The 26,131-nt window shown below is 40.1% G+C and overlaps 1 protein-coding gene across 2 annotated transcripts in view; it reads left to right on the top strand.

Annotated features, from left to right (window-relative positions):
- The window catches only part of SMARCA1 (SWI/SNF related, matrix associated, actin dependent regulator of chromatin, subfamily a, member 1), a 118,424-nt gene that overhangs the window by 90,995 nt on the left and 1,298 nt on the right, over window positions 1-26,131 (top strand). For both annotated transcript variants that reach the window (XM_027838571.1, XM_027838561.1), the window contains 4 exons: window positions 4,509-4,641; window positions 7,644-7,762; window positions 7,879-8,091; window positions 25,573-25,683. In XM_027838571.1, the coding sequence (XP_027694372.1) occupies window positions 4,509-4,641; window positions 7,644-7,762; window positions 7,879-8,091; window positions 25,573-25,683 (576 nt within the window). The remainder of the gene's footprint in view (window positions 1-4,508; window positions 4,642-7,643; window positions 7,763-7,878; window positions 8,092-25,572; window positions 25,684-26,131) is intronic.

Genomic DNA, 26,131 nt, shown 5'->3' with positions numbered 1-26,131 from the left:
ATAATTTTTATTTCTTCTCTGATGTGAATTTACTTATTTCATTTTTTGGGTAATTTGTTTTCCCTCTATCTTTTCTTTATCAGGTTAGGTTAATGACTTAGTCTCTCCAAAATGTTTTAGTCTCTCTGTATTTCTCTGAGTTTAAAGATTTCTTCTTTTGTGTTTGTTTTCGAGTTACTAATTTATTTCCTAGTCTTTAAAATTGCATGCTTTGTTCATTGATTATCTCTTTGTCTATTTTGTTAATAGAAGTTTTGAGAAATAAACAATTTCATCTGAAGACTGCTGCACTACCATCCCAAAAGTTTTGATATGCTGTTTCATTGTTATTATCTTTGATATAATTGCTTCTTGTTTCTACGATTTGTTTTTTTTGACCCATCTTCTTTTAGGTCTGTATCTTTTGCCCACATTTCCTTTATTTTTGCTCATTTTTTTTGCATGAAGTCTGTAAAAGGGGGCATTTTGTTATAGCTGCCTTTTTACATTTGTTTATGATTTTTAAAATTTAGTTGCTATGCAGCTTGGTACATATACATTTACTATTGCTATTTTCATTGTCTATGGGTGCCCTTAAGCATAATGCAGTTTCCCTGTTTGTCTCTCTTGACTTTTTCAGTTTTTATTGTTGCCTTATCTGAGATCCTGATTACAACTCTGGCTTTTTATAGTTGCCTGAAGCAGAATAGATTTTCTTTTATCCTGTCATTTTCACCCTTTATGTATCTATATTTTTAAAACACATTTTTTTTTTGGGTAGGCAGCAAATTCTTAGCTTTTGTTTTCTTATCAGTTCCTCTATTTTATCTCTTTTGGGGGAAATTTAATCCATTCACATTTAGGTTTATAATTGTTAAGTTTATGTTTTCTTCCATTAGTTTTTTATATATTTCATATAAATTCACATAGGTATATACGAATTATATGTGTGTATGTATAAATATATATGTATATGACTATATATAAATTTATCTCTTTTAAGTTAGCACTTAAGTCTCTCTCATCTCTTTTGCTTATACTAACCTGAACCTGTTTTCTTCCTTCCTTGAGGCTTCCCTCCCTTTCATTATTTTTCCTAACCCTAAACTCTTTGAGTTTCCTTTTATTTTTTGGTCTTTCTCTTTTGTTTAACTCTCTCTTTCCCAGCTCAGATCAGACTTCCCTGTAGAATCCTCTTAGCCCTTACTTACCTCATCCATTCTTCTGTTTCAAAGATTTTTAATTTGCAAGGCCCCTTTCCGAGAATTGCTGTTTTTCCTCCACTTTTCTTACTCCTTACCCCTTTTAGGTTTCTTTACAATCTATTCCCAGTTCAGCAAGATTCATCCATTTGTTGAATCAATATTTAGTATTAAGCTTTGTGATAGGAAAATTCTCTTGTTATTAGAAGGTAGACTATGCCTGGAAGTGGGGTGTTTTTTGTTGTTGTTGTTGTTGTTGGTTTTTTTTTTTTTTTGCTTTTTGGTGAAGCAATCAGGGTTAAGTGACTTGTCCAGGGTCACACAGCTAGTAAGTGACAAATGTCTAAGGCCAGATTTGAGCTCAGGTCCTCCTGATTCCAATGCTGGAGCTCTATCCACTGAGCCACCTAGCTGCCCCAAAGTGTTTTTTTTTTTAAAAATTTGCTATACATTTCATTGTGCCTCATTAATGTACTTTTTTAGTGAATTTTTAAAAATTAGATTTGTCATTCTTCAAATTGAGTTTCCACAGGTGCTAAAGTCTAGTTTGAAAGTATAGTCAATTTACAGTATATTAGGAACATTCACAGAAGTGAATCAAAACATTGCCATATTTATATCTTATTTTCATTTTTTTCCCTGAACACAGAAAGATGAAGCTATGCTGTTATGCTTTTAAAAATTCTACTGGACTTGCCCAGTTGCTATATTATGAATGAAGATTACTGAATGCATTTGAACAGAGCAAGGTTAAGTAGTAATATAGAGGCTAAGAGGTCTCCCCACCACTCTCAATAGTTGAATTTATTACCCTAAAAGGGAACTATATTTTTTTCTTCAAGAAAAACGAGGAATAGGAAGGTGGGGGGAAGGCACTAGGTTCAAGATCATTTTAAAACTTTTCTAGCTTACTTGAGCTGTTTTGTATTCCATGGTTTATTTTTAAAAATTAGATATTTTTTGGAGGGGGGTGCAGGTGAAGGCTGAGTGCAGGGATGTTCTACAGCCAGCTCCTGTTGCTTGGTGAGCTGGTTTCAGATTTTTCAGTGTGAGCATTCATCTACACCTTGGAAAAAAGTCAGGGCTTGATTTATTGTTTTGTTGATTGTTTAGTCTAGAAAGTGATGGAAAAAATGTTAATATAACACAGATTAAACTTGAAAGTATGTCCTGGGGCATTTTTTTTTTCAAAGAGCCAATTGTTAAACATTTTTTCTGACACTCCTGGATGAGTGAATATGTAAAGTTTCTCCTTAGGTGACTTTTAAGATGTGCTAATTAATACCCTGAGCAGTTAAAACACTTATTGTGTGATATCTTTTAGTGAAGAAATTATGGAGACAGTATGATATTTATACAAATTCAATTTTCAAGTACCCTTTCAAGTACAGTTGATTTAGGTACAGTGGTTTGGAATAATATGTAGAGAGTGACATAATTTTGGGGATAAATTCTGCTCCATATTTCTCCAGTGTTTGTTGGACTAATCCATCCAAATCCTTAACATTTGAATGGAAACAAACGTGTGGGTTTTTTTTTTTTAATGTATCAACAAGTTCAGTCGACTGACCACAGTTTAGAAAAATGGCTGACATTCAACATCGCTGGATTCCAATGAAAGAAATAGTTATCCAGAAATTCAAACTACAAAAGGAAACCGTTTGTGGATTTAAAAGATATTTTTGTAGACTTCTTGAGGACAGGGACTATTTCATTTTTTTTTTGTCTTTGTATATCTAGTGCAATGCCTGGTGCATAGTAGGAGCTTTAATCAATGCTTGTTGTGTATGTGAGCCCTGCTGTATGGAAAGTGTAGGGGCTTTTGGGAAATCCAGACCTGCTTCTACCTCTGATAAGCCTTCATGCTTCCAAGTTTTTGTTTACTGCTTCTCTAAGACATCTGGCCATATTCTCCACCTCTTCTGGTACTTAACCATTTCTGCCATAGCTGGAGTAGGGAGAAAAAGTATGCTGGGCTTGAAACATCGAGGGAACCAGTTCCGTGTTGGTTGTCTGTTGCCTGGCTGTCAGTCCTATGTCAATATTTCTTCTCTGGGGGAAGCATCTTTTCCCTCACCTTTTCCTGTCATTAAAGGACAGGGAAAGGGATTATTGCTTTTAGCAGCAGCAGCGGCTGCTGCTGCTGTTGCTGCTGTTGCTGCTGTTGCTGAAGGGAGGGTCTTTCATATCCTCTCCCAGCCTTGCTGTGGTCTTCAGTCTAAGGTGGGAACATTTCTCCAGCATTTTAACTGAAGTTAAAAAGTGATTTACTTAATGGGTGATTGTTTTTTAAAACAAGAAAATAGAATTCTCTAATGGAAGGTACATCTGTATGAAAACTTAACACTCCTTTTTCTTGCTAAGTGTCTCTTTAATTTGCTTGAATATAGTAATTAGAAGATACTATTTTCCTAACAGTCCATATTTCTGTAACTCCTTAAGGTTAGCAAAACACTTTACATCCATTAAGTTATTTGATCCTCACAACAGCTCTGTGAAGAAGGTGCTATATTATTCTGCCCATTTTACAGATGAGGAAAGAGCCTCAGAGAGGTTAATTGACTTGCCCACACTTACACAGCTAATAAATGCCCGAGGTCTGGTTTAAACCTAGGTCTTCCTGACCACTTGTCTTGTACTGTATCAACTATGCATAGCTACATTTGATACTTTTATTTTCTTGAAAATTCAAAGAAGTAATGTTGATCATGTTACCATTTTTGTTATTGTTTCAGTCATATTCAACTCTTCATGACCACATTTTGGGGTTTTCTTGGCAAAGGTGGTTTGCCATTTCTTTCTTCAGCTCATTTTACAGATGAGGAAACTGAGGCAAACAGGGTTAAGTGACTTGCCCAGGGTCACATAGCTCATAAGTGTTTGAGGCCAGATTTAAATGCAGGTTTTTCTAATTTCAACCCCAGTGCTCTCTCCACTGTGCCACCTAGCTAGCCATATAGTTATCATTACCTTGGCTATTACTGGGCAGCATTTATTAATTAGTAATGATATTACATCTGTAAAATTTTATTTATAGAAAATTAATGAGCTTTAGAGTTACACATTACAAAGTAGCTCCAGATTTAGAACTGTAAATTAACTTTCAGTTGATCAGAAGGATTCCATTCTCTTGATAGAAGAGAAGAATTATTTTTATAATAACTCAAGTATTAATTCTGGAATAAAACATTATCATTTCTTAATAGTAAAAGTATGTAACAGAAGGTGTTTTCAACAGTCTTCCATGTTATGAACAGTAATGTGCAAAAAGCACCAAGTCTGGTTTCAGTTTACTGTTAATGGTGATGTTTTTCTTTTGGCTTACAGGGATTCACAAACTGGAACAAACGAGATTTTAACCAGTTTATTAAAGCTAATGAGAAGTATGGGCGTGATGATATAGATAATATCGCCCGAGAGGTGGAGGGAAAATCACCTGAGGAGGTCATTGAATATTCAGGTTTGTACATCAATTGAAACAATGTGTCAGCTTAGTTTTATTCATTTCTTTTTATTTTTGATCTCAGGTAGGGTTTTGGCTTGTTTAAAGATCATTTTAACTTAAAGGTATGAAACTTGCACGAAAGTAGAATATTAAACTATTTCCCTCTGGAGCATGTTAATTTCTGTATATGAACCTGATTTAGCATGTTTTGGCTGATACTTTTATTTTTAGTGTATCTGTGATCTCATCAGTACAGGCTTCCCTCCAACAGTGCAGATTGCGATCCCTTGGCACCCTCTCCTCCAAGTCCTCCTGAAAGTCCTCCAAGTCCACCCAGAGCCCTGAGGGTATTTTCCTAGCTCTTTTAACATTATCTGGAGATAAATGGGTGGAGCACTGGTTAGCATTTGCCACAAGACTGGCCCACCTCTTTTTCTGGTGGACAGTTCTTTGTTGCTAATATGCTGCACGCCCACAGAGTCTCTGCATTGCCCTTAGGGTAACCTGTAAAGTAATTTCTTTAGAGACCATGGTTTTCCATAACTTTCAGCCATGCAGTATCACTGCAATAATACTGATATTAAAAGACGGGCCTTCATTTCGGAGAGAAACTTGGGGTCATTAAAAGCGCTGCACTAATTAGTTAATATAGCCACCTAAAAGTATATTACCTGCCAGATATTGAAAGCAAGAAAGGCAATCAATTGTGCCTTGAATTTTTACCCTTGGAGATTAGTTTAGTTTTAGTTAACTCTGAGGGTATAGATCGGGACTAATGGGGCCCGAGGTCTCATATTTCTGGCTTGTGCCTTAATGTTCAATGAGAGAGGCAGTAGTAAAACCTGGGACCTCAGATGTTATGTACAAATGTAGAAAGGATGAATAATAAACGGGATGTTTATAATTCAAGGAAGTAAATCTCACTGCGACTTTGAGCGATGAGACTTACATCTAGAATTGGGCTCCAGAAGAATCTATACCTTATTTAGAAGGAATAGAATGGATGCCAGATATGGTGGAGTAGCATTGCATATTAAGAACTCATGTGAGGACATTTGGGGACTTGAGGGGAGAAACACGATGAGGATCAGTGGGCATCAAATTGAAGTGATGTTGCAGGGGTCTACTACAGACCACCTGGACAGAAGGAAAAATTAGATATGGCTTTGGAAAACAGATCAAGCATGTCACAGAAACATGATACTGGAATAATGGGAAACTCCAACTGCCTGGGCATCTGATGGCCTTATCTCTCTGCCAAAAGCTGATCAATTTGGAATTTACCCTACTGATAATTTCATCCTTCAAATGATAGAGGAAATAACAAAGGGAATTCCTATTTTGAATTGGATTTGGACCAATAAGGAATAATAATAATGATCGCTAGCATTTATATAGCCCTTTAGATTTGCAAAGCACTTTACGAATGTTAGCTCATTTGCTCCTCACAACAACCCTGGGATGTAGGTGCCACTATGATCCCCATTTTTACAGGTGCAGAAACTGAGGCAAACAGAAGTGAAATGACTTGCCCAGGGTCACACAGCTAGTAAGTGTCTGAGGCCAAATTTGAATTCATGTTTTCCTGACTCTAATCTCAGCATTCTGTCTACTGAGCCATCTAGCTGTCTCCAGTACCTTAATATTGTAAAGGAGTAGTTGGCCCAAGATGAGTGGGAGCCTTTCAGGAATGAATTTCTGAAGGTAGAAGCAGAAATGATTCTGATAAGGTACCTGGATGCCTGGAGAACCCAGTGATTTTAAAATTTTAAAAAGACTTAATTTTAAGTTTTTAGACTTTAAAAAGACTTAGTTTTTTTTTTTACCCAAAACCAAATACACATTTTATTTTTATTTCATTTTCACATTTCAAAGACTTAAATAGAAGATGGAAGTCAGGAGAAATGACTGAGGATGAGTTCAGAAGATCAGTATGGCCCTGTAGGAATAGTGTCAGGTATACCCAAATCCAGAATGAGTTGGCAATGAATGATCTTTGGCTTCGGAAGGAGTGGCCACCCAAGATGAGGGAGTTGATGGTCCGAAAGCATCCAGCTGCCTTCAGTGAGCTCCAGGCATGCCTGAGCAGAAGGAACTGGCAGATACGATTACTGCATTGCTATTAACGATCTTTGAAAGTTCTCAGAGAATAGGACTGAAGAAGGGAAAAGGCGCCCAATTTTTTTAAAAAAGGAAAAAAGATAGTGGTGTCTGCAGACTGTAAACCAGTGAATTTGACTTCTATTTCTGGCAAAATTCTAGAACACATCATTATGGGGATGGCTTGGGAGAAAGATCCAGCATGGATTCATCCCAAATAGGTTATAGTAGACTCCCCTCATTACCTTTTTTGGCAGGGTAACTAGGCTGATAGGTCAGGGCCATACTGTGGTCACAATGTGTGCTTAGCTTTCTGCATCTAGATGGTATGTGGATAGAGTACTGGGAATGGAGAAGGAAAGACTTGAGTTCACATCTGGCCTCAGACTAGCTGTGTGACCCTGGGCAAGTCAATTTACCACTATCTGTCTCAGTTGCCTCAAGTGTAAATGTGGATAATAATAGCATCTACTTCTCAGGATTATTGTGAAGATCAAATGAGATGATATGGTGGGGTCTCTAAGATGTCTTCCAACTCTGAGATCCTGGGATTCTGAATCACTTGTGATTTACAATCATGAAAGATTCCATGGTGTTTAAAGGAAAGGGAATTTGTGATGAAATTTCGAACTGTAAGTCATTTTCCATTTGTTGTGTCCATTGTCTAACTGGAGTATCTCTTGAGGAAGGGAAAAACACCTGTTGAGGTCCTCTACAGGTAAGTCTCAGATCCGGGTAGTTCATAATCCATTGTACCATCCACTCATGTAAGTAAAACACACATTCTTTTTACTCCATTAAATGCTCTCTGCCTTTCCAGTCTAGTTAATGCCATCAAATCCAATTGGTCCACTTCTTGTGTGCATTTGGTGTGGATGACAAGTTGTTATTAAAAAGTAAATATTTCTGTCTTTCAGCTGTGTTTTGGGAGCGTTGTAATGAGCTACAAGATATTGAAAGAATCATGGCTCAGATTGAACGAGGAGAAGCTAGAATTCAGCGACGCATCAGTATCAAGAAAGCCCTGGATGCCAAAGTAGTATTTTCCCCTAACTTTGGGAATCATTAGGCTGCTAGTAATGAGGTTGCGGTTAAATTTCTTGTGCCCTCGCGCACCCAAATAGACATAATTGTTGTTTGTCCTGTTTTCAGATCGCAAGATACAAGGCGCCATTTCATCAGCTGCGCATTCAGTATGGAACCAACAAAGGGAAGAACTACACCGAAGAGGAAGATAGATTCTTGATTTGTATGCTCCATAAAATGGGCTTTGACAAGGAAAATGTGTATGAAGAGTTACGGCAGTGTGTGCGCAATGCTCCTCAATTTCGATTTGATTGGTTTATCAAATCAAGAACTGCCATGGTATGTATGCAGAAAAACAAACCTGTTGCATTGACTGAGTTTAGGGTCTCTCTAGACTTTGGAAGTTAGAGCATAATTGGGCAAAAGGTGTATTTTTTAAAAAATGCTTTTCCCAATATTGTCAGATGATATAAATGACTATAATTCAACAAACATTTAGTAAGTGTGCTAGGCGCTGTGCTAAGTTTTGGAATACAAAGAAAAAAATGAAACAGGCTTTGCCCTCAAGGAACTTACATTTTTATTTGGAAGTGAGAGAGGGAAGGGCAGCATGTAGCCAGGTAAGAAATACAAAAAGATAAACTAAGTCAGTTCAGGGAGTGGGCACACTACCATTGGGGGAGTCAGGAAAGGCTGCCTATAAGAGGTAACACTTTAGCTGAGTCTTGCAGGGAGTTAGGAATTCTAAGGGGTGGAGGTGTGCGGAAGGCATACATTTCAGACGTGGCGGACAGTGGACAGGAGATGAAATGCCTCCTGGGGGAATGGCAAATAGGCCAGTGTGCAGGAATGTAGAGCATGCGTGAGAGGCACATTACTATGCTAAATCAATGGAGAAAGATAGGTTGGAACTAGATTGTGAAGGCCTTTAAGTGCCAAACAGATAAGTTGTATTTTATCCTAGTGGCAATATGAATGCTTTATGAAGCTTCCAAGCAGGGGGGGTGATGTGGTCAAACCAGAGCTTTAGGAAAATCAGTTGGGCAGCTGTGGAGTGAATGGATTGGAAAGGGGAGAATCAGGGAGACCAATTGAGAAACTCTCGCAATAATAGTCCAGGTGAGAAGTAAGAAGGGCCTAGACTCGGTTGGTGGTTATGTGAATGTAATGTGAAGGGTGGAAACTACAAATATGAACCTGGACGGACTTCCAGAGGTAGTGGACGATAGTTGTGCTATGGGCCACAGGGTCATGAAGAGTCAGACGTGACTGAACAACAACAGAATCAATAAGACTTAGTAACTCATGGGGGTCGAGGATGGCTCTGAGGTTACCAGCTTGTATGACAGGAATAATAGTGGTGCCCTTGACAGAAATGGGGTATTAAGTAAGCAAAGAGATGCATTGGGGTGGGGAGGGGAGGAAGACAGTCGGTTCCATTTTGGACATGTTGAGTTTGAGATGTCTGTACTGTGTTTTGGGTTTTTTTTGGGGGGGGCAATTGGGCTTAAGTGACTTGCCCAGGGTCACACAGCTGGTAAGTGTCAAGTGTTTGGTCTGAGACCAGATTTGAACTCAGGTCCTCCTGACATCAGGGCCAGTACTCTATCCACTACACCACCTAGCTGCCTCAAGATGTCTGTACTGTGTAGGGATAATAAATGGACCCCTGGGAACTGAGGATAGTCATAACACCTGGCATTTATATAGCACCTTAGGGCTTACAAAGCACTTTACATACAGAAGGACAGATATCTAGTAAGTGTGGTTATTCCCATTTTCCCAATGGGAAAACTGGAATTCATACAGGCCCAGTGACATATCCATTGTCTCACAGCTGTAAGTATCATGGTAAGGTAAGATTTGAGCCCGGGTCTTCCTGACCCCCCAATGTTGTTCCTCTGAATAGTCTGCCTGGTGATGAATCCATCTCTCTTCTGTCAGCCCATAGCTGGCCCTGCACTCCATGCCTGGGGAGGGGGGCACGGGCATCTGTCTGAGCTGGCATTCTGAGAGCTTGGGGTCACCTTCACACAATGAAGCAGGAGTCAGAGGAGAACTTCCATGGAGGTAGTGCATGAATAGTGGCCTGGGATTTCTCAGGCAAAAACAAAAAAAAATAACTAGCAGCCAACAGCCCAAACAGTGATTCTATAGCTTCTCCTAAAATGGACCACATTTTCCATAAATGGCTGGCTCTCTGAAGCCCCAGTCTTGGCTCCAGCTTGGTAGGGATTGCAAACATTGCCTGTTTGTTTCATTTGAGTGAAAGGACAAGGAGCAGAGCTGTTCTGTGGGAAACACTCATTTTTAATAGAAATTTTAGTTTGTAGGAGATTGGGTCCATTTAAAAATTAAATAACTACCCATATGTGTAGAAACACGTTTAGAGTTTACAAAGTACTTTTTTCATCATGACCCTATAAAACTGATGTAATGGAAGCAGTAGCACCATTGGCAGAGGCACTGGATATGGGGCCTGGAAGATCTGGCCTCCAGCTATGCCTGCCTCTCATGCTGGCTGTGTAATCATGTAGAGGGGAGGAAAGGGAGAAAAAAGCACCTAATTTCTAGGAGCCCTTTTCTTTATCTATAAAGTAGGAACTTACTTCCCTACGTGGTTGTGGGGCTCCGATGAGAGAAGGTTGGTTTTGGTAAACCTTAAAGCATTATGGGAATGTTACTGTTGTCCCCATTTGTTAGATGAGGCCTCACCCTCACTAGGTTGCCTCATCAGGACCTAGAAGATGACTTTGAGCTTTTGAAGGCTGTGCCAGCTCTGGCATTTAGCACTAGGATGGATCATGGGCACAGCAGTGAGATTGGATGTCTGTTAGCTGAGGTATAGCCTAACTCAATTTGGAGAGGCTCACCTCCCTGATGGGTGTATCGTTTTTTGTTTTTGACCACAGTCACCTCTAGAAACCATTCACTGAGGCACCTTCATAGATAAAATCAGGGGTTTGTGAGGTATTACAGATGAGGACACTGAGGCCTGGGGAGGTGAAGTGAACATTCTGCAGTCTTCCAGTTAACAAGTTTCAGACTCAGCATTTGAACCCAGGTCTTTGGACTCTCCCTTCTAGTATTCCTTCCACATCACCGTGCTGCCCCTCAACATACCACATTCTTTTGTTAATTCAGGGTGTTTTCTGAATTCTGTAATTAGAATCTTTATGAGTAATTGACTTATAAAGGCATGCATTCTAACTTGGCATCAGATGCCCTATGTTTCAGTTGAGTTAGCCTTTGTGATTAGAGAGGCAAGCCTCTTATTGGGTTTATATGCATCTTGCTTACTTGAGATAATAGCAGTTCAGGGAATGTTTCTGATTGGCTGGACAGTGTGCGGATACACAGAGAAATGTGCCCCCACAGTGCATAGGGCAGCCAGCTACATCCACATCCAGGTATGGCTATAAGATGTGACCAGAAGGTTGGGCCACTCATGGCCATTTGGGACTTCTGGAAATTAGCCTTGTTACTTTATTGCCACACTGCTTCGAATCATGACAATAGCTCCCATTTCTCTAGTACTAGTTTGCAAAGTGCTGTCATGGTACCATAGAACAGATATGCATTAGCCTTAGGCGTGGAGTAAAAAAACAAAAACAAAAAACCCTCTAAGAATACATAAATATGAAAAGGAAAAATGTGCAAAAAGCATCCGTCTGTCTCTATTTCTCTCTTTTTATTTATCTACCTACCTATTTCTCTATCTCTCCATCTGTGTCTGTCTTCTCTGTATCTACCTCTGTGTCTATCTGTCCATCTGTCTACTTATCTCCACCTCTACCTCTCTGTCTGTTTCTACTTCAATCTGTCCATTTGTCTATCTACATACCTCTCTGTCTCTCTGTCTCTCTATCTACCTACCTACCTGTCTGTCTGTCTGTCTACCTACCTCTGTGTCTGTCTATCTACCTCTCTGTCTCTCTATCTACCTACCTACCTGTCTGTCTGTCTGTCTGTCTACCTACCTACCTACCTCTCCGTCTCTCTACCTACCTACTTAGATCTCTGTTTTTCTGTCTGTTTGTCTACCTCCCTACATCTCTGTTTGTCTGTCTTGGTGAGATCCTGTGTCTTTAATAAAGAAAGAATAAGAATTATTAGTCCAGAGCATTAAGGTTTAGGAAAAAAAATGTTTTGACTATTATTGGATACTTGGAAAGTAATTATTAAGGAACAATGCAGCATGAATACTCTCCTAATTGGCCTTGGAGAATAAAATAATTCTTTGCCTGGAATGAGTCTGGATTTAATTGGCCTGAGGTGTGGGGGAAGAGAGAGGCTCAGGTGCCTCCAAGCTTAGTCAGTCAACAAGCTTTAGTGATCAGTTATTCCACAGTCTGAGTTGCAAAAGAACAGCTTCCCAGGGCCACATGTCTCCACCTGGGAGCCATATGGGACTTTAGGCCTGCAACCATATCATGTCGAGCAGGTTCAACTGTTTCTGAAGCCAGTGGAATGCCAGCCAATCATCTCTTCTGGCTTTTGTGTCAGGACATTTCTGAATCTTATTTCAGTGATGGCTTGTACCTGTATTCCTCCCCTTATTCCCTTTTGGGCTCTGTCAACACTGTGTCAAAGCAATGGATTAAAAAATTCAGGGAAAACCTTGTATGCATTTCGTAAGCAAAGAATAGATAAGACTCTGCTACGCAGCATTATATTACCAGGAAAAAAAGTCAGTACATCATAACAGCCACTAGGTGTCGCCAACATTCCATGTAAACAATCTGCTTTGCACTCCCTCCATTTTATCTTCTGCTCTTCAAAACATTTCCCTCTGAACACTTTTTTTTCTACCAACAGATGTAAATTTTCCCTCTTTTCTTTATTTTTTTTCCCCAAAGGCAGATAACAACCGCATTATATGTTCAAACTTGAAAGCAAAACTTTTAAAAACCGAATTTAACTCTTCATTGTATTTTCTGAGTAGTGCTTTGCTTTGCATCTTGAAAAGAATGAAAACCTCTTTGTCTTTTGTTACCTTTGAGAAGGCATCATTTAGGAATTTCTGGAAGTTCTGTTTGCAAAACGATTGATAGTTTCATATTTTAATTATTTAATGTTAAGAGAAGCAGGGGCTGCAGTGAGGAAGGTGAGAGCCTTACTGTCAGACCACATCTGGAGAGCTGGGTACCATATTACAGGAAGGACATTGACGAGCCAGAGGGAACACCTGCATGGTGAAGGGCTTTGAAATCATGACATATGAGGCTCAGCTGAAGGAGTTGGGAGTGTTTCATCTGGAGAAGAAAATATGGGAGTAGGGTGGATGGACTGGGGGGGGGGTGGTGTGGAACTTGATGGCTGTCTTCAAGTATTTGAGGGGTTTTAATGTGGAAGAAGGGATTTTATTTGTTCTGCTTGGCCCCATAGGCTCGTATTAGGAGCAGTGAGTAGGAATTACAAAGAAACAGATTTTTGTCTCCGTGGTAGAAAGAACTTGTTAACAGGGCTATGTAAGGTGACAGCAGTCTGTTTTGGGAGGTGATAGTCTTCCAAGTGGAGTCTAAATGGAAGCTTCACTGTTGGAGACATTGTATTGGGGCGGGGTTCGTCCATAGGTACAGGTTAGACTAGATGTAGATGGTCTCTGAGGGCCCCTCTGGCACTGAGATTTGATGGTCCTGTAGTATGTATGTGTATTTCTATACCCGTGTATAGATCATTTGCCTTTTTGTATGTATGTATTTCTATTTATATTATAGTTTTGTCTATCATACTCAGACTTGGTCCTAGTCTTCTTTGTTTACTTATTAGTAGTTCACAGTTATTTTTGTGTCTACTTAATACATTCTGAATATGGTATAAGGTAGACTACATTTGAAATATGGATTATATATTTAAATGTAAACACCATATATAGGAAGCATTGCAAATTAAGGATGACTAGATAGTGAAAATGCATCGCTAAAATCCCTGTATTTCATGATTTCCTTCTAGTTTTAATAATGGTTTCTTAATGGGTGGTGCCTGTCATGTGTAATCCAGGCAAAGAAATCTCTATTTCTGGACTTCTAAGATATTTGGTTTTGTTGAGAATCCTATATCACTAATACAGTGGATGCAGTTTGCTTCATTGTTTGAGTATATTGTTACATGGAAATTGAAATCCTCCTGTTAATTAAAGTTAGCTCACACAGAAGCTGTCTGGTGAAAACAGGATTTTGCTAAAAAAAACCCATTCTACTCTGTTGCCCGGAGACACCAACAAATACTCTGAAACCCTTGGTAGAGAAAACATGAAACCTTGGTGGCTCTAATTTATTCAAGGATCTCAAATACTGAATTCATGGCTTCTGAGACTTACCGAAAAGTCTCAGAGTACTTCAAAGCATGAGCCTTCAGTTCTAAATGTGCCTCACTCTGCAGGCCTTCAACTAAAGGTTGGAGATTACTTTGAGTTTCTTTACCATTCAGAATGCTGGCTACACAAAAGGGGAAATGAGGCTCAGTTCTATTTCTCCAAACTAAAAAGATTGTGATTTCTTTCCCTGAGAACTTCTTTGGTATTTAAGTAAGTAATCAGTCTCTATTGAACTGCATAAACAAGTAGAAAGGATATGATCAACTGGTAAGTTTTTTAAGCTCCAAGCATACAAATGGCAGGACCATTTTTCTTCCAAGGGAAACATATCAAGATGGGTTCTTAGTCTTAGAATTTCCAAAGACTGTCAAACCTGAATGGAATATTTCAGAAGCCTTATGAGAAAAGAAAATGGTAACATTTCATATTTCTTTATTTCATACTAGACTTTTCAAACCTTTTTACCAACATTAACTCATTAATCTTTGTGGCATCCTTAAGTAAACCCGAAAGACCAAGAACAAGACTAAGTTTGATAGAAATAACTTAAACACAAACACATTACAGAACCATCAAATCTTAATACTGGAAGGGCACACAGTGGCCATCTACATCTAGTACAACCTGTGCCTGTAGATGAATCCCCCAATACAGTGTCTCAAACAGTGAGTTACAGTGGATAGATCTAGGGTCAGAAGGACCTGAGTTCAAATCTGGCCTAAGATACTTACTAACTGTGTGACCCTGGACAAGTCACTTTACCCTGTTTGCCTCAGTTTCCTCATCTGTAAAATGAAATGGCAAATTGCTCCTGTATCTTTTTTTTTTGTGAGGTGATTGAGGTTAAGTGACTTGCCAGAGTCACACAGCTAGGAAATATTATGTGTCTGAGGCTGGATTTGAACTCAGATCCTTCCTCCTGACTCCAGCGCCACCTCGCTGCCCCTCCAGTATCTTTGCTAAGAATACCCCAAATGGGGTCAGAAACAGTCAGACCTGACTGAAAAGCTACTCAACAATAACAGTAGGGATCCAGCCTTTACTTGGAAGACTTTTATCACCTCCCAAGGCATCCTGTCCTGTTCCCACCTCTGGATAGTCCTAATTGTTAGCAAATTCTTATATGGATACCTTAACAAGCAGTTTGGTGTAGTAGATGGAGCACGGCTGTTGCAGTTAGGAAGGTCTGGGTTTGAGTCCCCACCACGTTTCTGTTTCCTCCACTGTAAAGTGAGGAGCTTGGTCTCTATGACCCCTAAGGTCCCTCTACCTCTCAATCTATGATTCTCTCTAATAAGTTAACCTGTTGGGTTCCAGAAAAGAATATGGCAGTCATGCATACTAGAGAGACCATTGGGGTACATTTGGCTAGAGCTGTGTATTTGAAGGTCATATAGGCTGACCAATCAGTGAACAATCCTCTTGGATGACTTTGTTTCTTCCAAATGTATCAAGGGAGAAGAGTGGCTTTGGATTTCCTGCCTGATAGTCAGGAGCATTCCTCAATTTCACTACTTCATCTCTATCCATTGTGCTCCCCTCCTTTTTTTTCAATGTTCTTTTTTCCTTTATTTTTGGAAGCAATCAGGGTTAAGTGACTTGTCCAGGGTCACACAGCTAGGAAGTGTTTAAGGCCAGATTTGAACTTGGGGCCTCCTGACTCCAGGGTCAATGCTCTATCCACTCTGCCACCTAGCTATCCCCAGTATTGTTTTTTCTTCTTAATCTTGAAATTCTTTACTTTTCCCTCTGCAAACAAGAGTTATCTTATTTTGCAGCCTGAACTCAGAAGGCCCTTTTTAATTCTTTGCAGTTTTTTTTTTTTAATTCTTCACCCTATTCGGTCTATGAGTCATCTCATTCACTGAGGCGTAACCAGGATTAAAATTTTGGAGAAACTTGAGATGTGCTTATTGTCTCTGGTGTAGATTCTGACAGCTGCACAAAGTGTTAGCCATTCAAAAGAGTGACTCAGTCCTTTGGATTAATATGTACGTTTCTTTTTTTTTTTTTAATGCAATTTGAGAGTGAGTCACACAAAGTAATACTGCTGCCCACAGTGCAATTAGATTTTAGTGTTATTGCTGGTTTGTTTACAAATCACAACTTTATTATTAATTAACTTGTAGCTTAATGAAGATTAAGAAAAGAACATTTCCCATTAGAACTGTAAGAGAACACAGAATTTCTTATTTTACTGGTCTAGTTTTGTGTTAACTTTTCTCCAGTTTGATAGGGTTCACAATGAATCCTAAGTATTAACTTGTTAATCAGTTCTCTGCACTAGAGTATTTTATAAACTATCTGCTTGTTCAAGGATGGATTTTCCCTTGTAGTTTTCCTCTAGAAAATTGAAAGCCAGATTTAAAGTCCCATAACTCATTTGAGAGTCACAGCTATCACTTGTAGCTTGTTGGCGATGCAACAAAGTGTAAGGAAACTTTGTGGGGAGAAAGGATGGTCATTTGTGCTTCCCTGCTTGGCGTATTAGCTCCTAATTCTATGCTCGTTCTTTATCTGTTACTCTTTTTTTTTGAACATCACATTCTAAAGGAATTCTTAACCTGCGGTCCATCAACTTGGTTTAAAATTTTTTTTTTTTGGCTAGGCAGTGGGGTTAAGTGACTTGCCCAGGGTCACACAGCTAGTAAGTGTTATGTGTCTAAGGCCATATTTGAACTCAGGTCCTCCTGAGTCCAGGGCCGGTGCTCTATCCACTGTGCCACCTAGCTGCCCCCTAAAAATATTTTGATGGGTATTTCAGTGTGATTGGTTTCTATTGTAATCTTATGTATTTTATTTTATGCATTTACAAACATGATTCTGAGAATGGGCCTATCCCAAGGCTTCCCCAGCCTGCCCAGCAAGGGGTCCAGGACACAGACAAGGTGAAGAACCCTTGGGCTAGATGAAAGTTGGGCAATAGGAGAGAATACGTCAATAATAAAGACTTAGTGCTGGCTTCTTAACGAATTAAAAGATAAAAATGCTTTTATGTTCGTGGGAGCATATTAGCCTTAGAGACAATTGAAAGTCTAAACTTTTGGCTGCTTATGAAATGCAGAATTTAATATCTACTGGAATCTTGAATTTTGGTGCAGCCAACTTAACTTTTCTCTGCCTCAGTTTCCTAATTTGACAAAGTTGTCCTATTTCAGACCAAATATTGATTATGAGGAGTTCTTTTAAGAATATTGCAAAGCCCTTTGAAAGGCTGCCCATGAGGAGTGCTAAATGGAAAGATTGAAAACAACTTCTGGGGTGACCAGGATGGGAGGCATCACTCATGCAGTGCTTGTTAATTTGTAAAGAGCCGCTCAGAAATTTGAGGCTGGTATTGTCATGTGGCTGTAGGGTTTGATTTAGGATGCTGATGGGAATTGGAGGATTATAAATGTTACCAACAGCATGTTGTCACTTTGGGGTCTTCCTACCCCTCCGTTGTCTTTTTTGGAAAGTGACATAATATAACAAACCATAAATATTGGTTGTTTTTAAAACATTCAAGCAGCAGTATTTGAGTAGAAGCATTAGAACATTTTGTCTTCCCTGAGAAATGCAGGATAGAGGTATTGGACTGGGCGCTCACACTTAACTTGTGGCTCTGTCTACAGCCATGGCTTTTCGTGAGATCATAGCAGTTCAGAGAAATACCAGGTTAGCCAGGAACCTGGAAAAAGCTCCAGAGAATTTCAAAGTTGGGAGATTTTTGTGTATGTGTGTTTTTTAAAATTCTTCTGGGAAAAAGAGGGAGGGAGGGGCAGAGAGAGAGAGAGACAGAGACAGAGACAAGCAGAGGAGAGACAGAAGAGAGAGAAAAGGGGGAGAGAGAGACAGTGAGAGAAAGAGACGGAAGGAGAGAGAGGGGGAGAGAAATATATAAGAGAGAGGAGAGACAAAGGGAGAGAGAGAACAAGAGGAGAAAAGGAGAGAGTGAGTGGATGAGTTTTGGGGTGGGGAAGCAGACAAGGAGCGATGAGAGAGAGGAAGAAAGAGAGAGAGAAGGGGGGAGGGAGAGAGATAAAGAAAGAGAGAGATGGAGGAAAGAGAGAGAGGGAGGAAGGGAGGGAGAGAAAGAGGCAGAGAACATTCATCTTCATTTGCTAAGAACTGAAGAGTTAAGCTGAGATTCTCATAAAGAAAGAGCTTTTTACCTTCAGGTTCGGACGCCCAATTCTTTGCCTTCCTTCCTTCATCTGCCCTTCACTTTCAGCTAGGACTCCTAGGCCTTCTGTCATTCAGACTTAGGCAGGCTTCAGTGTCTAGGATTTTTTCGTACATAGGAAATGTAATGTTGAGTCTCTTTAATCTCGTTCGGTAAGTCACTTCAAGTCTCCCGTCGTTTTCTGTGCTTGTTTAATTGAGCCCTTGAGGCTGAAAGTTGGGGTAGACTATGTTAGGACTTGGGGTACCTCCATTGTTGATATTCCTAGCTCACACCAAGGGGTAATACTGCTAGTGTTACATCTTACTTTAAAGATGTATGTATGTAATGTATGTATGTATGTATGTTGTATGTGTATGTATGTATGTATATCAGGATCCCAAATTGGAAATCAGGGTTATTAGCTAGCAGATGTGGTTCACTTGTTTTTCAGTCATGTCTGACTCTCCGTGACCCCACTGGGAGTTTTCTTGGCAAAGATACTGGAGTGGTTTGCCATTTCCTTCTCCAGTTCATCTTTAACAGATGAGGAAACTGAAGCAAACAGGGTGAAGTGACTTGCCCAGGGTCATGAAGCTAGTAAGTGTTTGAGTTCTAATTTGAACTCAAGTGTTCCTGACTCCATCCCAGTGCTCTGTATACTATGGCGCCACCTAACTGCCTTTCTATGTGCCCTGGTACATAGTCAGCACTTAATAAATGTTTGTTGGCTGACTTAAATACTCAAATGCTTGTTGATTGATCTAGTCTGTGTAAGGCAGTAGACTAGAGAGCTGTTCCTTCCCTGCTTGTTTTCTCTTCTCCCCCACCCCCCCTGCTTCTTCCCCTCCTCCACTATTAGATCATAAGCTTCTTCAGGACAGGAATCCCATACCTTGGACAGGTGTCCACCTTTCGTAGCGTATTACGCATTACTTATATACTATATGTTGAAAAGAAACAACAAAGCTTGATGCATATTATGACTGTATGATGGCCTAGTAAGTTTCCTCTGGGCCAAAGGAACAGCAGGCCAATAGTAACAAAGGCTAAGCCGTGAGACTCTTTCTACCCCTTTTCTGCTGAGTTTCTGGATGGAGTTCTGCCCTCCACAGATGCCTAATTTGTGGGCCTCTACCTTATATCTTCTTAGTCTTTGTCAGGCTGCTCAGAAGCTCATGCTTCCTTCCTCCTTGTAGCTACCAAGAATTCTGAATGACTCTATTACAAGGGGTGGAAGGTGGAAGCTTAGCCAAGAGTACCCCTAGTATCTCTCAGCCGGGACTGGCGTCTATGCATCTTATATTCATCTGCTCAGTTGCTGGGCAGTCCCATTTTAGGTACATGGCTACCTGCAGGCTTAGCCTAGTCACTGGGTCCCATCGTGTCATTCTCCAACGTAGTCTTGACTCTTGAAAATTCTATAATTAGCATCATAAGAGTCAAGGAGAGGAAAAGAGGCAGCACATATATTGGGTGTCCCCAGTGCCAGGGCATTTTCCATCAATCATGCCCTGTTAGATAGCGGTGGGAAGGTAAGCCTCCTGTGTTTGGGGTCAGCTTTGAAACAAATCTTGCCCATAACATCATGAATTTTTGCCACTCAGCAGTATTGAGTAGATGAGTTAGGATAGAAGCAGTGTATGCGAAAACTTTAAAAAAGTATTTTGCAAAATGTCTTCTTGAGAGAAATAATGTCCATCTTTTAGTTGGAGGGTGTGCTGAGTTCGCCATAAGCTCTATTGAATTGTAAACTTTTCACTGCAGAACTGGAATGCCTGACATCTAAATTTAGTGGCACTAGCGTTTCCTGTAGAATTGTCCCCTCTTCGTGAAATCCTCATAGAATAGTAACGCATCCCTTTTCGCCATTCTGCAATTTTATTCTCCTTTATAGTGTTGGAAGGAACATCAGTCTAAGAATCAGAAGACCTGGGCTCAAGCCCAGGCTAGACTAGTTGTGATATCATGGCTGAAAAAAGTTAAATGACCTAATTTAGGAGGGGGCCTCATTTTCCTCACCTGTGAAATGAGAATAATGGCCTCTGTACTAACTACCTCACAGGGCGGTGCTGCGGAACATGCTTTGGCAAACATGGAGTGCTATGAAAATGTGAAATGCTGCTGTTGTTATTATATGTTTTTTTCCCCCTGGCAACTAAAGCCCCTGGTTTTTTGCCCATTGGGGCAAGGCCTTATTCTTGCTTGAGAGGAGGGGCAGTTGGGCTGTGGAAAGGTAGAGTTTGTAGAAGCCATACAATCCGTTCACCCAACACTCAGGAAAATTGTTACGTTGTTATTCAGTCGTGACCCCATTTGGGGTTTTCTTGGCAAAGATACTGGAGTGGTTTTGCCATTTCCTTCTCCAACTCATTTGATAGATGAGGAACTGAGGCAAACAGGATGAAGTGACTTGCCCAGGGCCACACAGCTAATAAGTGTCTGAGGCTAGATTTGAACTCAAGAAGATGACTCAGGGTAGATTTGAACTCAGGTCCTCCTGACTCTAGGGTTGGCACTCTATCCACTGGACCATCTAACTAGAATAAATCAAAGGGGCATGGAAGGGAGGAGGAGAGTTTATAGGGATGAAAACATTCTTTCTACAGATATTTTTCATGTTCATTTATATACATTCTTTTTTTAAAGGTGGATTCACTGGCATACTAGTACATTTTCCTTTAAAAAAAAACTAGCAAAAGGCTGAATGTATAAACCAGGGTTCTGTTTATAGAGCCATCTATTTAGTTTTAGGATCACTTAAGAGTGGGGATCAATATTGGGGTGGGCACCATTAGAGAAAGTGACATTACCTGTAATTGAAGGTCTGTGAAAGCCACCTCCATACGCATCCATCCCCACTCCCATTTATCTGGTTATTTTTTTTTTTTGTGTGTGCCTTGAATCATTAGTGACGAGTTGAAAAGGCCCAAAGGTTAGAACTTACTGTGCAGCCTATTTATAGACCCAAGGAGATACTTTACTTTACTGCATAGCATACTTTCCCTCAAAGTATTAGTTCTTTCTGAATCATCCATATGACTCATAAATATGTATCTGAGGCAAAACCTCTCTGAAAGTATCTGCTGGTACAGGCATCTATTACCTATTGAAAATAATGATAGCCAAAGGAGGATAGCTTAATGGTTTGAGAATTGACCTTTCTGTGTACCTAAATTCCCTGGAAACTCAACATCACATCTCATCATCTGCTCTCAACTTGGCCCTTTTTATAATAGATAAATTGAATAAACACTCTGTTTAATTTATGTGCTTATTTTTGAGTGAGTGTATGAGAACTATTTTATAAGGAAACACAAATGCACTTCTCTCTAATTCTTTAACTTTAGATAGTGGTGAAGCTAGAATAACCTTGTAGCCTATGTTGTGGAGTCGTTTCAGTCATGTCTGACTCTTGGTGACCCCATTTTGGAGTTTTCTTGGCAATGTTACTGGAGTGGTTCACCATTTCTTTCTCCGATGTATTTTATAGAGGAGGAAACTGAGGCAAACAGGGTTAAGTGACTTGCCCTGGGTCACACAGCTAGTAAGTGTCTGAAGCTAAATTTGAACTCAAGAAGATGACCCTTCCTGTTTCCAAGCCCAGTGCTCTATCCACAATGCCACCTAGATGCCCCATATATCTATGGGATATGAATTCATTTTTTAAAAGTGCTTCTAATACTTTATCAGCATAGGTATTCTCCCAATCATGGAGATTGTAGCCTCTCTACAAGAGGGAATTTCAACGCCAGAAAGTCACTATCCTTTATATACTAACATATGACCAATCCCCAGAAAACAAATATAGACTCAAAAGCATACGTGAGATTTCAGCAAATAAACTCTACCACAACTGGGCCATTATCACAGACAAACTGTTGCCCACAACTACCTGGATATAACATTGATCCATAAAAATTTAAGAACAGGGTTTTCGAAAGATGTGGCCATGTACAATTACTCGTAACTTCCAAACTACGTGGCAGAAATAGCTTTCAAAATACAGAGATCTAGAAGGAGAAAACAAAACTGTGTGGGAGCACGATGAGGACCATGTCATTCCTGTGATCCTGGCTACTATGAGGGCTGTCCCAAAGGTGCTTTCGGACTCATTACTCTCAATTAATTAACAAAAAAGTAGGGGCAGCTAGCTAGGTGGCACAGTGGATAGAGCCCCGGCCCTGAAATCAGGAGGACCTGAATTCAAATCTGGCCTCAAGCCAAACACTTGTCACTTATTAGCTGTGTGACCCTGGGCAAGTCACTTAACCCCAATTGGCTTTAAAAAAAACCCCAAAACTATCTGTTTTCTTCAGCTGTGTAGTGATCCACAGAAAACTGAATATAAACAAATAATAGGATAGTAACTTGTCCTCTGACTATTTGTATCTTAACCTCATCAAAAGATGAAAAGAATGATGTAATGATGACAAAACAAAAAGAACCCACATTTACACTATACCTTGACATTTGCAAAGACCCCAATATGGTCTTTGGTTATAATTTCCCCCTGAGCTTGAGCTCACATTGGGCAGCTGGGTTGCACAGTGGATAGTGCACCAGACCTGGAGTCAGGAAAACCTGAGTTCAAATTGAGCCTTAGACACTTACTAGCTGGGTGACCCTGGGCAAGTCACTTAACTTTGTTTGCCTCTGTTTCCTCATCTGTAAAATGAGCTGGAGAAGGAAATGGCAAACCACTCCATTATCTTTGCAACAGCAAACATTGAACCCTTTGGGTTAATCTGGTGAAACTTAGGGACCTCTTCTCTGAATCATGTTTGTCAATGCATCAGATAAAATGCATAGGATTACAGAGGAAACCAATTATCCTGAAATACAATGTTAAAATATTTAAAAAAAACCCAACAAATTCATGGACCCCAAGTTAAGGACTTAGTTAGAGGATGGAACAATGAAAACAGGATTGTTGAAAATACTTCACCATTTTGTTGCTTACTACTTTGGTTTTTGTTTGAGAAGAGAGATAATCCTCTGGAGTTACTATCATTAAAAAGTCAAATGCTATTTCTTATTGGAATGCCCTCCTTTCTTTTTACCTATTATGTGTCCTATCCATGCTTGAAATCCTCAACTCACTTGTTTCCTTTTCTATGATTTCCTAATTTTACAGGAATTTTGGTAACTTTCAAAAACATCTATTATATAATACCATGTACAGTCATGATCCGTGTTTGTTTGTTTGTTTGTTTTTTTAGTGAGGCAATTGGAGTTAAGTGACTTGTCCAGGGTCACACAGCTAGTAAGTGTTATGTGTCTGAGACTGGATTTGAACTCAGGTCCTCCTGACTTCAGGGCTGGTGTTCTACCACTGCGCCACCTAGCTGCCTCTCCGTGTTTGTGTTTGTGTGGACCGTAAGGTCCAGGCTGATGAATTTGATGGATTTGTATACTTGGTTTGAACCCTATCTCTAGTACTTGGCTGGGATTTTGGAAAAGTCACTTGAGCTCTCTAGACTGCATTTTCCTTATCTGGAAAAGGAAGGCCGATCCCTGACTTAACCTTTCAGCTTTCGATCCTGTGAGCTCCTAGCACCATAGCATGTGAGAGCCACTAGATGAATGCTTATTGAATGAATAGTTGATGGGAACTACTATTCATTTGTCCCTAAGACAAGTGAAGCAGGTACAAGTTATTTCCTGGGCTCATGAGTAGTATGTAAGCTTGCTATCCATTTGCAAAACTGTTTTGTAAACCTTTGTTGTTGATATTGTTGGTGTAGTCTCCTGCTGGCAAGGTTATCCCATAGAGTCTTAGGGCTGAAGGAACCCTCAGAGGCCACTTTCTCCAACTGATACCTCAACAACAGCAACAAAGCAGCTAGCATTTATAGTGTTTGAAGATTTACAAAATGCTTAATATATTATCTCATTTTAAGCTTTCCAAAACCCCAGGGAGTTAGGTGCTATTCTTACCTCCATTTTACAGATGTGGAAACTGTGGCAGACCATACAGGTGACTAGCCCAGGGTCACCCAGCTAGTAGGTCTGTGTGTCTTCCTGACTTCCTGGCTGCCTGTCATACAACCTCTGCTTGAAGAACTCTGGTGAAAGGGGCCCACTACTTCCCAACGCTGTCCATTCCCCTAAATTAGCCTCTTTGCAACTTCTCCCCACAAGTCTTGAGTTGGCCCGACAGAACGGCCTAATCTCCCTTTTACTGCATAGCCCCTCAGATACTTGAACACGGTGGTCACGTCCTCCCCTGAGTCTTGACCCTTCTCTAGGCTAACCATCTTGAGTGTCTTCATCCTCCCCTCATATGACGTCACCATCTTGGCCACCTTCCTCTGGACACTCTCTGGCCTACTGACGTCCCCTCTAAACAGTGGTGCCCAGACCTGAACCCAGTACTACAGCCCTGGTCTGACCAGGGCAGAGGACAGTGTGATGGGCACCTCCTTCATCCTAGGCACTATGTTTCTCTCTTAAAAGCTTTTTTAATTGATCTCTTTTGTTTTTTACATCACTTTCATTTGCAAATAACTCCTCCTCCCCTCCCCAGAGAGCCATCCGTTGTGACAAAGAGGGAAAAAGAAATTGGCAAAGAACAATTAAGCAAAATGAAGGAATAAATTATCTCAGTCTAACAGTATTGGTGCATTTTATACCCCCATTTTGCCTGTTGTAGCGCTGCCTAAGATCTTGTTGGATTTCTTGGCCGCCATATTACTCTGTTGACTCACATTGTGCTTTCGGGCCACTATGAACCCCAGCTCAATTTCAGATGAACTGCTGTCTAGCTACCCCTTCCCATCTTGTACCTCTGACATTGATTGTTTCAGGCCTAAGTGTAAGACTTGACTTTGATTCTTATAACCTTTCTTCTTATTAGATCTGCCCTTGCAGCATAGCTTATGGAGCTCTTTTATGCCCTGACTCCATTATCTGGCATGTTCGCCATCCCTCCTAGCTTCCTGTCATTTTTGCCTTTGTTCAAGCCGCTGATACAGATTTCATAGTGCAGGGCCAAGCACAGATTCCTGAACCATTCCATTGGAGAGATCCTTCCAAGTTACCATCGAGTAAGTGTGTCTAATAATATTTGGGGACCCCATCTCACCTTTTAACTGTAGAAACAAGGCAGCAGGCTAAAGTGGTAAGAGCATTGCATTTGGAACTTGTTTGATCTCTCAGAAATTACTTCTCCTTTAGCCTCTGTTTCCCTCTTTGTAAAATGAAGGGATGGACTACGTGGCCTTGAAGGTCTCTTCCAGCTCTAAATCTGTGAACGTATGATCCTGTAACTATAGACCAGTGATATTTCCCTAATTTGTGCCTAAGACTGTGTCACAGAAATGAATGGTGTTTTTAAAAATTTATTTTGATTTAGGAATTCCAGAGACGCTGTAATACTCTCATATCATTGATCGAAAAAGAAAACATGGAAATTGAAGAAAAAGAAAGAGCAGAAAAAAAGAAACGTGGAGTAAAAGGGCCAATGGTAAGGTGGTTTATAAAAACTTATTTTAAAACAGTTTAGAGTCAATTTTAGATTCCTGATCTTGGGGGAAAAAGAATTAAGCAAGTTTAAAGTGATACTTAGAATTATTAGCTTATACATTTTTTGTGAATTGTAAATGTCTTTGTTGACAAGAGTCACGTGCTATAACTACACACTTACTAGTTCTTTTTTAATAGGACACAGTGATTTAAAAAGTCTTCCAAAAGATTGCCATATAATTAGAGGCAGTCTGGTACAGTGGAAAGAGCAATGGATCCTGAGTCAGAGGCCCTGAGTTCAAATCTCAGCTCTGGCGCTACCAATGAGACCGTAGACCAATGATTTCACTTCTCTAGCCCTCATTTGTAAAAGAAGAGGGTTTGGACTTTTAGTATGGCCTATGCTTCTAGGCAGGGGTGGGGAACCTGTGGCCTCGAGGCCATATGTG

Source organism: Vombatus ursinus, unplaced genomic scaffold (genome assembly GCF_900497805.2).
Source record: "Vombatus ursinus unplaced genomic scaffold, bare-nosed wombat genome assembly UNPS02004596.1, whole genome shotgun sequence".
Classification (NCBI taxonomy): Eukaryota; Metazoa; Chordata; class Mammalia; order Diprotodontia; family Vombatidae; genus Vombatus; species Vombatus ursinus.
This window is presented reverse-complemented; position numbering and strand designations above follow the sequence as displayed.